At 40.9% G+C, this 14275-nt stretch overlaps 1 protein-coding gene across 7 annotated transcripts in view; it reads right to left on the minus strand.

Moving 5' to 3' along the window:
* Positions 1–182: 182 nt before the first annotated feature.
* Positions 183–14275, minus strand: part of trr (trithorax-related) — a 104999-nt gene continuing 90906 nt past the window's right edge. For all 7 annotated transcript variants that reach the window (XM_069333537.1, XM_045753542.2, XM_069333534.1 and 4 more), the window contains 5 exons: positions 7569–14194; positions 6803–7407; positions 5398–5500; positions 4320–4529; positions 183–2733 (listed from right to left, as the gene is read on the minus strand). In XM_069333537.1, the coding sequence (XP_069189638.1) occupies positions 2644–2733; positions 4320–4529; positions 5398–5500; positions 6803–7407; positions 7569–14194 (7634 nt within the window). In that variant the 3' untranslated portion in view covers positions 183–2643. The remainder of the gene's footprint in view (positions 2734–4319; positions 4530–5397; positions 5501–6802; positions 7408–7568; positions 14195–14275) is intronic.

Raw genomic sequence — 14275 nt, forward strand, 5'->3', positions numbered from 1 at the left:
GGAACACAGAGCATTCAGAGAAAAACTTGCCATTTAACTGAAAACGAATAAGTGTTCACTTCTCCTATCACCCCCTATACATATTTACAATATGTATATTACTTATAATTAAACTTGCATAATGGGTTAAATTAAACTTTGACAAATTAAGTGGTATATCACAGTGCATGGATACAAATACATACATGAAAAATGATTTATTGACTGTATTCAACAATATATTTACATATTGACATTGTTCAGCTTCATAATTCCACACAAACAGCAGGACATCCATGAGCCAATTATGACTCCTGACGATACACATCAAACATGAGAATGCTTGGGTTACTTATATAATACAAATATTTTCAGATAAAATACGTAATCCACGAGGCTAGGCATAATACTTGATATCCAACTTGATACACTTGTTTGAAGGTGGGAGAATTCAGGATCAGAGATGTGGATGTGGATGAAAAGTGTAGTACAGAAAAACATTTGTGTTAACATTTACCTGGTAGCTTGTGGTAGTTTAAAACTAGGATCTGTTCTCTTACCTCTGCTATGTTCTAAAATCTCTAAATATACAAGCTAAGCAACAAATGTTAACGTGGAAGAATATGTTTTCACCATACCAGACTTCTCAAGCCACCATGCCACTTACTGGCTGACATTTAAGTTTCACAGGGATGTGGGCAATATTGTATATGCCCTTGAATTACCCCACAGGGTCTAAGGACAATGCTATACTGTATATATAGCACTGTATTCCATATGCCTAAAATGCCTTAGATTTCTAATTAGGATTTATAAAAGAAAATAATTATAAATTACATTAAAAACACAGACAACAACTTAACCTTAAGGGAAAACAATTAAGTTAAAATTAATATTTAATTGCTTTGGCATGCTTGTCCATTTATATCTGGGAGAGAAAATGCAAAAGCAAGAAAAGCTAAATCTTAGTCCAGATTTACTAAAAGCTTTGAAAATACATATTTAAAGATAAAACTTGAAAAAACTTAAGCAACCGATAGAGATTTTGAAAGTAAATACATTGTCATTGAGTTAAAAGAAGACTATACATTTTACTTATTTAATCTGCAATATATAACCTGGGCATTTGATGGAGGCTATAGAGTTACTAATATGTTCTATAGTGATCAAGGCTTTACAGCATCCCTTTATTCTTAGTCCAATACACCCAAAAGTTACCGCAAGTTGAATTTTTACTGGACACAGAACTCTGCTGAGGTAAAACAATTATTAATTCAGTGCAATATGCACTATTGAATGGTGGACCACTGGAACTATCAGCATCGCCATCACTAGGGACGGGATGCTGCAGTTTGAAAGTCATGATCCAATACAAAAATCTGAAAAGCACTTGAGCTCACATGACCATAGGGTCATGAATGAAACGGATGCACTTAAAAATTCTTGAAATTTTGTAAATATAAGTTTTCAATAAGTGCTATAATAGAATGTGAGCCATTTACAAAGTAATACTAGGCACTAAGCCTAAGTGTGAAAATAGATCCACTGTAAATAGAAATTTTAAATACACCTTGTAACTAAGAATCAACTTACATAAACTGGGCCATCTTTCCAACAATATAATTAAATTATGTTTTGAATAAGACAAGAGTGCTATTGAATGATAGTACTATATTCATAAGAATCAGTCTTAGAAGTGTTGGAAGAACGTTTTCAGGCCACTCATGTCAAAAATTGGAAAGTTGAACCAGTTCACTGTAAACACTAGAAATCACATTTCCTTTCGGACAAAGAATTGCACTTCAGCCACAAAATGTTTAAATCCAATCCCTGACGTGGAAAGCTGATTTCCTTGCACAAGGCACTTGGCTTTTCTGTTCCTGCCAACGATAAAAAGCAAAACGTTCCCATATAAACACTGAGCAACCACATCCATGTGAATAACGCCTCGTAAATGCATTATGTTATCCAACTTTTTCTGACCTTCAGTGTCACAGTAATATTTCTGACTCACTGTTGCATTTTTCAGTTAAAAAAAAAATATATATAAAAAAAATATATAAAGGACGATCTTTCACCTATGGTCGACACAACCATTAAGACATGAAACTTTATTTCAATATAAATAAATTAATTTAATACAATTCAAGCTATTTCTTATATGATGTTCTTCATACATACAAACACACACCTTAACATCCGCACATGTATGTTTCGATTAAAATGCTTTAAAATATACACACACACTCGCAAACACTCACTCAAATAGAAATGTAAGTGTACAAATGCAATATTAAAGCATATATACACAAATATTACATATATAATTTACAAGCACTCAGTCACATGCAAACACAAATATAAAAAAATATTTGAACGATCAAATTACACACTATTTCAAATAAAATTCCACACACCACTATTAACTATATACTTTGGCGAGATAATTGAGGTTATCTTTTCATTTAGTCAAGTAAATAAAGCAGTAAACTTTGACTCATGTTAACTCTATTAAAGAGGCCACAAGAGTTTGGTAATGCTGCGTATTCAAGTGTCAAGGCACACATCTTATACCACAAACCCAATACATTTCCGTTTCCATTTTGTCTTTTGTTGCAAGAAATAGAGGTCCACGTGGGACGTTGTACTTTCTGCCGGGACTCCTTAATTCATCCATTTTCTACAGTTCTCTGCTCCACAAAGACAGGGAATTTTGTGATCCTCCTCTTCATCAAATTTATAATCGTATGCCAACTGAAATAGTATATGAGTAATTAGTTGTTGAGCAATTCTTTATTTTTATTCTAATTCATAAACAAAAATTGCTAAAAGATTCTGGCAAAAATTACTAAATATGTGGGGGATCAGCTGGTACATTAATTTGTCATTATATTTTTCTGAAGGGATCCCCCATCAGCTCCCAGAAGCTATCCAAACTGATATAGTTATATTTATTGGGGTTATCAGTCACAGAGTCATTTAGCCTACCAGGAACCATGAACTAGAACCTGGCCCCCTCAGAGAGGTACAGGCAGCAATGGCCTATGAGCACTTTACATTTAAAGTATGTCATAATTGCTGTTGACTGGGAAAGGACCCAGAAAGGTAGGCAAATCAAAACAGACCACTATCTGGTTATACTATGGAGGATATGTCCTCAAAAGAGCAAAATATCTCCCCCAGGAAGAAAACAAACAAGCAACACGTCATCCAACTAGCCCCCCCTTCCCCCCGTGTCTCCTGCAAAGAATGAGGATGATACGAAGTTGACTTGTATTTTTGTCTACATCTGATAAGAAAATAAGGAAAATCAGTGGTGCAAGGACTGTACCCTGCGGTACAGAGCTTTTAAGTGCACTTGGACTCTTATTTTGTTTGGTTGAATGTTACTGTGTTCTGTTCGACAGGAGATTTAATATCCACCGTCCTACTTTACCTGTTATTCCCAGTGACTTCATTTTGTGTGCTATCACTCCACGGTCACATTTATCAATTGCCTTTGTGAAGTCTGTGTATACCACATCTGCATTTTGTTTTTCTTCTAATGCCTCAGTGATTTTGTCGTAGAGGTCAAGTAGTGGCGAGAGGCATGAGATTCCCTTTCTAGATCCATGTTGGCCTGGGTTGTGGAGGTCATTGGTCTCCATGAAACTGGTGACCTGACTCCTGATTGCTCTCTCAAATACTTTTATATGGGATGTTAGTGCAATTGCGCTGCAATTCTTAGCCAATTCTTTGCTCCCTCCCTTGTGTAGAGAAGCTATGTCTGCTGATTTATGGGCATCTGGTATCTCCCCCATGTCCAAGGTCTTCCTTCACAATACACCGAGTGCCTGTGCTACTGGCGCTTTGCATTTCTTTATTAATATTGAATTCCATGAGTCTGGACCCAGGGCTAAGAGCATGGGCATGTTGTCAATTTCTCTTTCAAAATCTTCCATGCCCGTGTTGGTATCAGTTATATTTCCAGGGGGTTGGGATATCATGCATAAAGAAGTTGTCCGGATCTTCCACTTTCATACTGTATATTGGGGTGCTAAACATGTCCTCATAGAGACAATTTAATAACCACAGTAATAAATATATAATTTGCAGAACAATCTCTTAACATATGATTATCAATCATGCAACATATTGTAGTTGCTTTGAAAAATATAATAATTTGACCTTTAGGACTTTCATGAATTTGAAATAATTATAACTTAAGCTATATACACCTTACACCTTTACACCTTAAGCTTTCACATTCATGAAAGCATTTAATTTTTTATTTTTTTTTTTTTTTTGCAAATACACATCCTGTATACATATATGTACAGAGTACAGCACATAAAACTTACCTCCTCTCCTCGCAGAATTTTGCGATTGGAAATAATGAGAATCTTCAAGTCTCTCTCAACTTCAATGGTCTCAGTATAGCAATTGGGGCCGCATGAGTGGTTGACATACCGAGCTAGACCACCTGTTACTGTTGCATCCACAACCCTCTGATCATCAAGGCGGAACATGTAGATTCCTCGATTTTGAGCCTCATAGCGCTTCTCACGTACCTGACAGAACATTTTAAATATTGGCTAACATACTGCATCAACACATTTTACTGGTATCATTTAACTGTCAACTGTCCAATTTAAAACAAATATTTAATATTACATGTGTATTCTTTTTTATTATTACATGTGTATTCTTTTTTAATATTACATGTGTATTATTTAGTCATTCAATTACAACAATAAATATCTATCTTAAGGTTTTTTCTGTTAACATATTTCAATACATTAACTTCATTTTTTCTTCAGCAGAAACTCTGGATGTAGAAGAAAACCTAGTCCTTTAATTTGTTTGTTTAAAATTAATTATTATAGTAATAATGTGTGTCACATACTCTCCAATATATTTCTCAATATGATAATAGTGTGTCTTGCATTATTTCCTTTGAAAGTTCCTTGAATGAAGTCATATAGAGTTTCTAAAACTTCAAATTCTTTTTCCCCCCCCCTCTCCCCCTCATAGGGGGAGAGGGGGGGTTCCCAACCAGGAGAGCCAGCAGTTGGACCATCAGTTCGGAGGCTGAAAATACCAGTGTTGAATGAAATGCCATTTTCTGGGTGAGCCCCAGACGCTCCCCGGAGCTTACCGGGCTGATCTGTATGTATCAGACTGTGGCATCAGGCAATTGGAGATCTATGCCTAAAGGAAACCACGGGCCAGAACCTGGCCTCCTCAGAGAGGCTAAGGGAGCAAAGACCTATGGAAACCCCCATGTTTTTGAACATGTTGAACCAGATTCCATTCAAGACACAACTGTTTTGAATAAAACAATAGTTTAGAACATCTGTTCTTCATCTTGTCTCAGAATAAGACAAAAAATAAATAAATGCTGTAAATTTAAAGTACTAGCAATTATCAGATACTTACCTCTGCCAATTCGGAACGGATGATCTCTCCAATGTACTCGATGATCATAGTGTTTTTTTCAATATCTCGTGCAGCATATAGACCAAGTCCTTGGATCTTAGATCTGTCAAAAGTAGCAGTTATTTAGCAAGGAATCATTAGGATAGGAATATAAATTAAGGCTATAACACATTTCAAGTACTGAACACAGTGAATGTTGCCATTTGGCTTCCAGAATATCCAAATTTTGTTTACATCCAAATGGAAAACCCAAGTTCAAATAACATAACCATAAATTACCTATCTGCTCTCAATCATTACTACAAACAGCAGATCGTATAACACAAGTTACAAAAACCAAGAGATGGTTTCAAGGCCCAGTACCTGTATATCATTGGATGATACATTCTGTGTTAGTACTTTCCATTCTGGAGGAAGCAGTCTATGCAAAAAAAAATTCTCTAAAGATTGCAGCCTCAAAAGAATTTCCCAGCAATGTAAACAAAAGTTTGAAAATTTTGGAAACTAGTGCGAGCTAATTTGCCCCACCTCCCTTGTTTGGGAGAGGAGGCAGGCAGATCAGGTCAGCCGGCTGCTCCACCACCAGTTCATAGAGTATGTGTGTACAAGGTATGTGTAAGCTGGTCAGAATTGCATTTTACATTTGTAAATTCACATTAATGACACTGTAAAAAAACCTGTGTTGAATGTAATGAAACGTCATTTTCTGGGTGATTCCCCGAGGCGCCCTCAAGCTATCCCAAAGTGATATGTGGTATATTTGTTTGGAGTCATCAGTCACAGAGTCTTTTGCCTACCAGGGACAATGAGCCAGAACCTGGCCCCCTCAGAAAGGCACAGGGAGCAATGGCCTATGAGTACTTTACATTTAAAGTATGTAATAATTGCCATCGACCGAGGAAGACCCAGAAACGTAGGTGAATCAAAACAGACCACTGTCTGGTTAACCTTTGTAATCTACATCCCAAAAGATCAAAATAACTCCCTTATAAAATAATCAAACTCGCAACCTTTCATGCGACTAGCACTTCCTCTCTTTAGTGTTACCCAGAGGGAGCCGGCAGCCCATCACTCCAGTTCTTGAGCGATGAAAAAACGCTGACTGGAGAGAGGGAGGGTGTCAGAGTGCCTCTGGGGCTCACCCAGAAAATGGTGTTTCGTTACATTCAATGCTGGTTTCTCTGGGGAGCCCCATCGTTGGCAGACGTGACACACACTAAATGTAGGGTGCTCATAAGGCCATTGTTCCCTGTGCCTCTCTGAGGGGACCAGGCTCTGGCTCATGGTCCCCAGTAGGCACAGATCTCCCGTGATAGAGGACCCCAAACAAATATGACACATGTCAGTTTAAACAGCTTATAACAGTTTAGAAGGGTTTCATAACATATAAAAAAATTTAACTTACCTTGCTAAATAAACGACACTTCTCCATTCGTTCTTCATCTTCTTATACTGAGATGATCTTGAGTGGACATGCAACTTACTATAGGGCACAAAGGGATCATACCCCATAGTTAGGGTTGCTATGCTGGCAGCATTTCTGGAGTTATTACTTGTTCGCACTGAGCCAGCAGTGGTGCGCATCCCATGGTAGCGTTTGAGGTGTAATTTGTTGAAAGGTTCTGCTCGAGCACACCCACTTGGGTTGACAGCTAAAGGAAGCTCGAATAATGGATTACTGCCATACTTGAAGTTGTAGTCACCTAACGTGTCAATACCTGGCAAAGACTCAAGGATACGAACAATAGCTGGTTCAGTCAGGCCAAAGAGGTCCTCTCCACTGATGTACTGAGGAAAGAGTCTTACAACATCTGCTTTGTGACGCATATCTGCTAATGGTTCAAGAACTTTGTTCCATACACCCTTTGGAGAGCAGCTGACAAATGTGTGGTCTTCATAACCATCCTCTTTCACCATTATTCGAAATTCTGGCTGACCCTCATTCTCATGGATTGAACACTCATAAGCACATCTCTTGTGAAGCTTGCGCATGCTCCAGTAGAATCGAATCTAGGTAAAGAAACAGAATCAAATTGTATTAACATGCTTTAACATTTCTATATTCAACTTGCCTAAATAGCACCATCTTAAAGAATTATACAATATACAAATGTAGTCAATTATTAAGATTACGCTGACAAATCATGCCGATAAAATTTTTTCCTACATACCACTTGATAGCCCACAGGATAGATGCAATAAGGAGTGTGGAATGCCTGGAGCTGGTGTGGAAAAAGCTGCCCAATGTTTAGAAGAATTAGTGAGCCAATACGAAGAAGGTAGCTCATATCTGCATGGTGCATCACTGAAGCCACTTGCCTGTTCTCATCACGGTCTATGAAAACACGGCGGAACACAGATAACGTTGAAAGTTCATTATCTTTCTCTCCTTTGTTAATATGCTCTTGACAATACACGGTTTTATTTTTATAAAATGTGCATCCTTCTTTTACAGCACAATTTAAGTGATAAACTTTACTACATCGCACTTTAAAGCATTTCACAGATGCTCCAAGCTGGTCACAATGTTCACATATAAATGGTGACACTTTTTTCATTGCAGTTTCTACATTCATAAGGGCTCCATTCATTGTTTCATAAACATCCTCTGCCCAGAGAGCACAATTAAGATGAACCCATTTGTCTACATCATAATTAAGTAGTCTTGATGGTCCATCAGCTACATAATCGCCATACAGGTTGCATAAGATACACTGACGAGTATCGTCTCGTAACCGTGGCTTTCTGTAGGTGATACCCATGCGAAAAAGCAAGTCTGTCATTTCCTTAGGTGTTGGTTTTTCATAATTCTCTGGAAGAATGAGAGCATTAGGTGTCCAGCACTTATATTTGTGACCACGAAAACGTTTCCCATCAGGCTGCCTAGGGAACTGATCCTCATCATCTTCTAGTTTATGTTTGCTGGGTCGACTGAGCAGAGAATCTTCAAGTTGGGGAACCCGTAAAACTTCATCCATATCTTCTTCTTTGGACCAGTCTGGGAGAGTATCATCAGACATAATGGATGAAGTGTCTTTGATATCATTATATGTATCTTTTTGCTTGCTAAATCTACTACTCCCATCATGCTTTCCTCTTTCATCAATGATCATACGATGAGATAATGCAAACTGTACATAGCACTGCTGTGAACAAAAAGTAATTTCCTCAACACTTCCATAGTCTTCTTTGTTTAAGAACGAAAGCTCTGACACTCTTTTGCATAAAATATCTTTCAATATGATGATATCACAATGTCTACAAAAACGTGCCTGTCCATTGAGAATACTTTGGATGTCCACTATTTGCTCTTTACCATCTTTTGGATGTTTGTGGTGATAAAGTCTTGGTAATTTGGGTGGCTCCAGTCGGTCTGCCATTTGATAAGATGATGGTGGTGGAATGTTCAGAAGGTTAGCTAAAGAACGTAAAACACCAGATACATCTTCGCCAGCTTGAGATGAAAGGGTAAGTGTGACAGTGACATTACCCATGTCTTTTAAAGGTAGTGCTGGTGATTGTCCTAAGCGGCTCTTCATTGTAATACTTGAAAGGCTACCAATATTTTCCTTATCCAATTCTGGAATATCTTTACTATCTTTGTCCAGAGAGGGAAGGAATGGCAATTGTCCTGGTCTTATTGGAGTAGGCATGAGGAGAGGAATAGAAGGAGAAAGCGAACGATCACGCTGATCCTCATGTGGATCCTCATCCATGTCAACCAGTCTAAGACCCTTAAATGGAAGAGGGGATTCAGGTAATATACATTCTGGAGAGGAGGAGCTTAAAACAGTGTCAGGAGAGTCTGCATCTCTAGTTGGTGTTAGGGCTGGAGTTGGACGATTAGAGCCACTAACAGAATCACCTTCTCCCGGATATTCATCTAGTGGCAGGCCAATCTTTGGTGGTGTAAACTCATGAATGTAGAAGCCTCGTTGAGTGGGTGCAGTTTTTGCTGGAGTGACTATGGGTAATTTATCACCAAATGGTTGTGTATTATAATAATCAGTGATATTTTTTATAGTTGCATGACCTTCTGAGCCTTCCAAAACTCCTTGCCTGTAATTATAATCTCTCCTGCCTAGTTTAGTTAAATCACCACTACCAAACATTGGACAGAGATTAAAGTTTCTTGGTACTTCTGGTTCCATGATAGTGAGTGGTGGCATACTTCTTAATTGTTGCATTACACTTTCAATATAAGCATCATAATCTTCTTCAACTCGAGATCCCTGTCTAGCCCGCTTGGCTGGCTGTACTTTGGTGTCCTTACTTTGACTTTTTCTTCTAGCTTGCTGAGCTCGTTTCTTTGCTTTCTTAAGCTCTTCATGGTCTAGAGAGTCCGAACCTTCATTTGGTGTGGTCATCTCAGGAGTGTGTTCTCCGGTGCTAGCTCCTGTTCCCATTACAGTCTCAGGAATCATAACGCGCATTTCTGTTTTTAGGCCAGGATCACTATTAATTCGGTCTGCCATACTTGCTGGTGTTTGAGCAGAGCTCATTACTGTGGGGTTAAGAGAGGGCCGTGATCCTCCTGATATTAGATGAGTACCCGGTGGATGAGCATTAGCTAAAGGGTGTTGACCTGGGTGGGCAGGTCGAAGGCCTGGATGGACAACCATGTGAGGACCTGAGGGAGTAACAGGGTGACCCAGCGGACGACTTGGATGGCTGACTGCTACTGTTTGATGAGTTGGCTGTCCTTGTATCACATGATGACCAGAAGGGTTCATACCCTGATGGGTTATATGGTGGGTTGTAACCTGCCTTATACCTGTATGTTGACTAGATGGATGAGGAGCATTTGCATGCTGAACTTGATGGCTCTGACCAGCAAATGGAACTCCAAGACGTGCTACTGAATGACTGAGACTGACATGAGCACCAGGTTGGGCAATTAACTGTGGCTGACCCAGAACAACAGTATGAGTTCCAGGATTTTGTGGAACCGGCTGAGGACCTGACACTACAACTGAACGCTGCATTATTTGTGGGTTGGGTCCTAAAGGCTGGGATTGAGTTCCAGGTGCAATTACTGTATGATGATGATGTTGAATGTCAGGGTTATGAGACATCATGGATGCAACACTAGTAGTATGTAACACAGAAGCATGCGAGCTTGGGGCTGAAGCTGGTACAATGCTTCGAGGTACCATTATTGGGGTTGGATTAGGCACCTGTGAAGCAACCTGGGACAGATGAGATGACTGCATGGGTAACGTTCCTTGAGATGACCTAAACAACACCAGTTGACCTTGAGGAGGCTGCTGTAGCGGGCTAGCACACCCAGTATTTTCCAACAATTGCTTAAGCAATGCATTAGAGGACTCTTTACTCATCCCTTCATTCAATCCCTCTGATTTCAGTGGTCCTGTGACAATTGAAGAATTTTGTGTTGTCAAGTGTGGGTGGTTCATCATTGGCAACTGTGTTGCTGCCTGTGATACTGCTCCACTGATGGTCACATGCAGTGTGCCAGGAGATTGAGAAATGCCTGGACCAGCAATACTTGAGAGAGGCAAACCAGGTGTACCACAACTACCTGAGAGCTCATCTTCTGGTTCCCTTTTAATAATACTAGAAAGTGTAGGGAGTGAGTTATGAGGACTGGGAGCTGGAGATCCCATTAGCGGAGAATGGCCCTTAATTTGAGGAGAGTGTGGAGAGGGATGATTCGATAAAGGAGATGGAGCTGGAGAGACACGTGGTATTGGACTTGCAGAAAGTCCTGCTGGAGATTTAGCAGCAGGTGGAGGCATCATAGTTGGTCGACTCACTGGGGGAGAGGGTGTACGGACTGGTTGTCCTCCATGGATCATCATCATTCGTACTCCACCCTGCATTGAAACCTGACCAGTGGTGGCTGGTCGGACCATAACATTGCCACTGCGAACAATGGTTTGTTGAACCATCATTGGCTGTGTAACCATGCGTACGCCAACAGTCTGTGGTACTCCACCTTGTACAACAACTCCACTTTGAGAGATGGTCCCACTGGATGTTTGAATCCACGTTTGCTGTCCTAGTGTCTGAGGAACACCACTGGATAACACCCCAACAGGCTGACCTATGGACTGATGCATCACTTGTTGTTGAGTTACTACTTTATGGCCTTCTAGATCAATACCTCCAGGTTGTTGGGTAACTGGAGCTCTTATTAACTGTGTTCTAAATTGTCTTGCCCCTGACTGTAGCTGACCTATGGATGGAAGGGTTCTGACCTGCTGTGTGGCCATGGATTGAGTTCCAGGTGTATTTAATACAGGTCTTTGTTGTAAACCAATTTGCTGTAATGGAACACTTACTAGTGGTCGGCCAAGAGAAGGCGTGGTGTGGGTCATTGCCGAAACTGATGTTGAAGGCAAGCCTGAATTATTCGGAAAGTGTGTTAACCCACTTGATATCCCGCTTACTTGGTCATTGATGCTAACAATAGTACTATGAGTGGAAACCTCATCTAGTGGTCGGTGTGTGGGTGCCATACTCGAATTGTACATAGATGCTGTGGTTGCTGCACACGAGGTCACAGACATAATAGGTGGTGGCACAAGAGAACCACTTATACCACAAGCACCTGTTGTACCAACTGCCACACCCATCATACCAGAGCTGGTGGTGGCTACACAACCAGACACAATGTTTGATGATGGATAATTGGATGAGGCATTGACACTTGGTAATCTAATTCCAGGCGCTACTGCTACAGTATGACTGGGGTACATGCTGTTTTGAGACAAGATTGCACCTCCACCCGGAATACCTATTACTGCTTGATGTCGACTTGATGGAGGAATTTCAGATTTTGCTGGCTCTGGAACAATTATTTTATTAACACTAGATGAAAGCTGAGGTATCATTGAAGAAGTTGTTGTTATTCCTGCAGGAGAATATGCAGACTGGCCTCCTCGTGGCCCTATTCCACCAATCATTCTTACTACTGGCCCTTTAATACTTTCACTTAGAACATGAGCTAGCCCCTCCTGTCCTTCGTGACTTTCTATCTCATTTTTTATTGAGAGTGCTGTGGTATTGACAGCCCTTAACATGGAAGAGGTGGTGGTGTTAATATTTGTTGTAGTATTAGGTGTTGCTGTTGTTGCAATTTCATTGCTGCAAGTGGTTTGTACTGTATTATTCTCAATTTCCCCAAGGGGTGCTCCACCTTTCAAGCCAAATTTGAAGTGTCCCCAACGACTTCTTAAAAGAGTACCGCCTCTAAGCCCAAGTTTGAAATAACCAAATCTTCGTAAGTGTGGTGGAAGTGGTGCAGGGTTATTTGGATTATTAGCATTACCGCCGCCTCCTCCTCCTGGTCTTGACGCAACTGTTCCTCCTGCAGTAGATGTGGATGAGGAAGCAGGTGAGGGCACTGCATCACTAGTGGGTGTAGACACAGAGGGATGAGGACTGTTCACTAGGCTACTGTTACTACTCGCACATCCTATATCACTGTGGGGTGTGTTTGGTGCTCCACCTATCTCTCCAGCACCAACACTGCGAGGGGTTAATGGAGTGCTTGGATTTTCTGTGCTGTGAGGACGCATCTGAGGGCTGGCAAGGGGAACAGGGCTTCTTAAGCCACTATGAACTGGACTTGGTTTCATAGACATATTCCCAGATATAGGACTTGGAACTGGACCACCAGAACTAGGACTAGCTAGTGGCACAGGACTCTTCAAGCCACTATGAACTGGACTAGGTTTCATAGCAATTCCACCTCCTAAAGGACTTGGAACAGGTCCACCTGGACTTGGTATGGGGCCAACGGAACCTGGACTAGGAACAGGTCCAGATCCAGAAGGTCTCCGAAGAGGCATCACTCCCTGTGGGTACTGGTGTCTCATCATCATGGCTGCCCCTTGACCCTGGGGCATCATTACTCCAGCCTGGGGGTATGCTGCTCTTACCCCCATCATATGTGGTGACATCTGCCCTGGTTGTACTGTCTGAGTGCCAGGACTATGAACAGGCATTCTAACTCTCATCTGAGGAACCATCATGTGGTGTGCCATTCCCTGGGGTGCTCCAGGGTAAGTAGCACGTGGTCCTTGGTCAGGATACCCTCCTCCTGGAGAAGGCATACAAGTCTGGGGACTAAAAGGTGATTCCCCAGGGGATGGGTGTGGACCTGGAACCACCATAGCATGAGGAGAATGTTGTGGCACTATTGTTGGATTAGGAGATGCTACTGGTGTGTGTGGAGAGGGCACCATAGGACTCAAGCCCATACTTGGTTGAGATGATGGCGAAGGGGACATGAGAGGGCTTTGCGGAGTAGAATGCATGGGTGATGAACCTGTAGGAACCATGGTAGAAGCCCCAGTCATCATAGTTCCTGGAGACACATTCATTACTCCACCTTGCGTGTTCATTATGTGACCTTGTCGATTTCTCTTTTTAGTGTTGTACTCCTGCATAATCATAGCATGCTGTCTGGCAGATTTACGACACTGCTCTAAATGTCGTTGGATTGCAGATGCTTCCCTCTGCACACGAGCAAGTTCAGCTGCATCATGTTCATTTAATTCCTGCCCATTTTTCTTTAATGTTCTCTGACGACTGTTCAGGCTTTTACGCTGCTTTCTTAGCTTGATGATTTCCGTTTCATAGTGTCTCTGTTGAGAAGCAATTAAACTGTGTTGTTGTGCAAGCCATTGCTCATATTGAATTTGTTGTTGCCTCTCAGCTTCAGTCTGAGGATTATCAGGAGGCTGTGGAGGTGGAGGAAGTGACTTAATATTCACTGTGCTTGGAGTTGAAGGTACCGTCACACGAGAGGGAACAGCTTGTAGTAGTGCTGAAAGAAAACAATATGACCATCAACTTCAATTTAAACTTTCTCTTCTAAAGTAAAACATCTATCTTTAGCTATTATTCT

The sequence above is a fragment of the Procambarus clarkii genome, chromosome 29 (assembly GCF_040958095.1).
Source record: "Procambarus clarkii isolate CNS0578487 chromosome 29, FALCON_Pclarkii_2.0, whole genome shotgun sequence".
In the NCBI taxonomy this organism is placed as follows: Eukaryota; Metazoa; Arthropoda; class Malacostraca; order Decapoda; family Cambaridae; genus Procambarus; species Procambarus clarkii.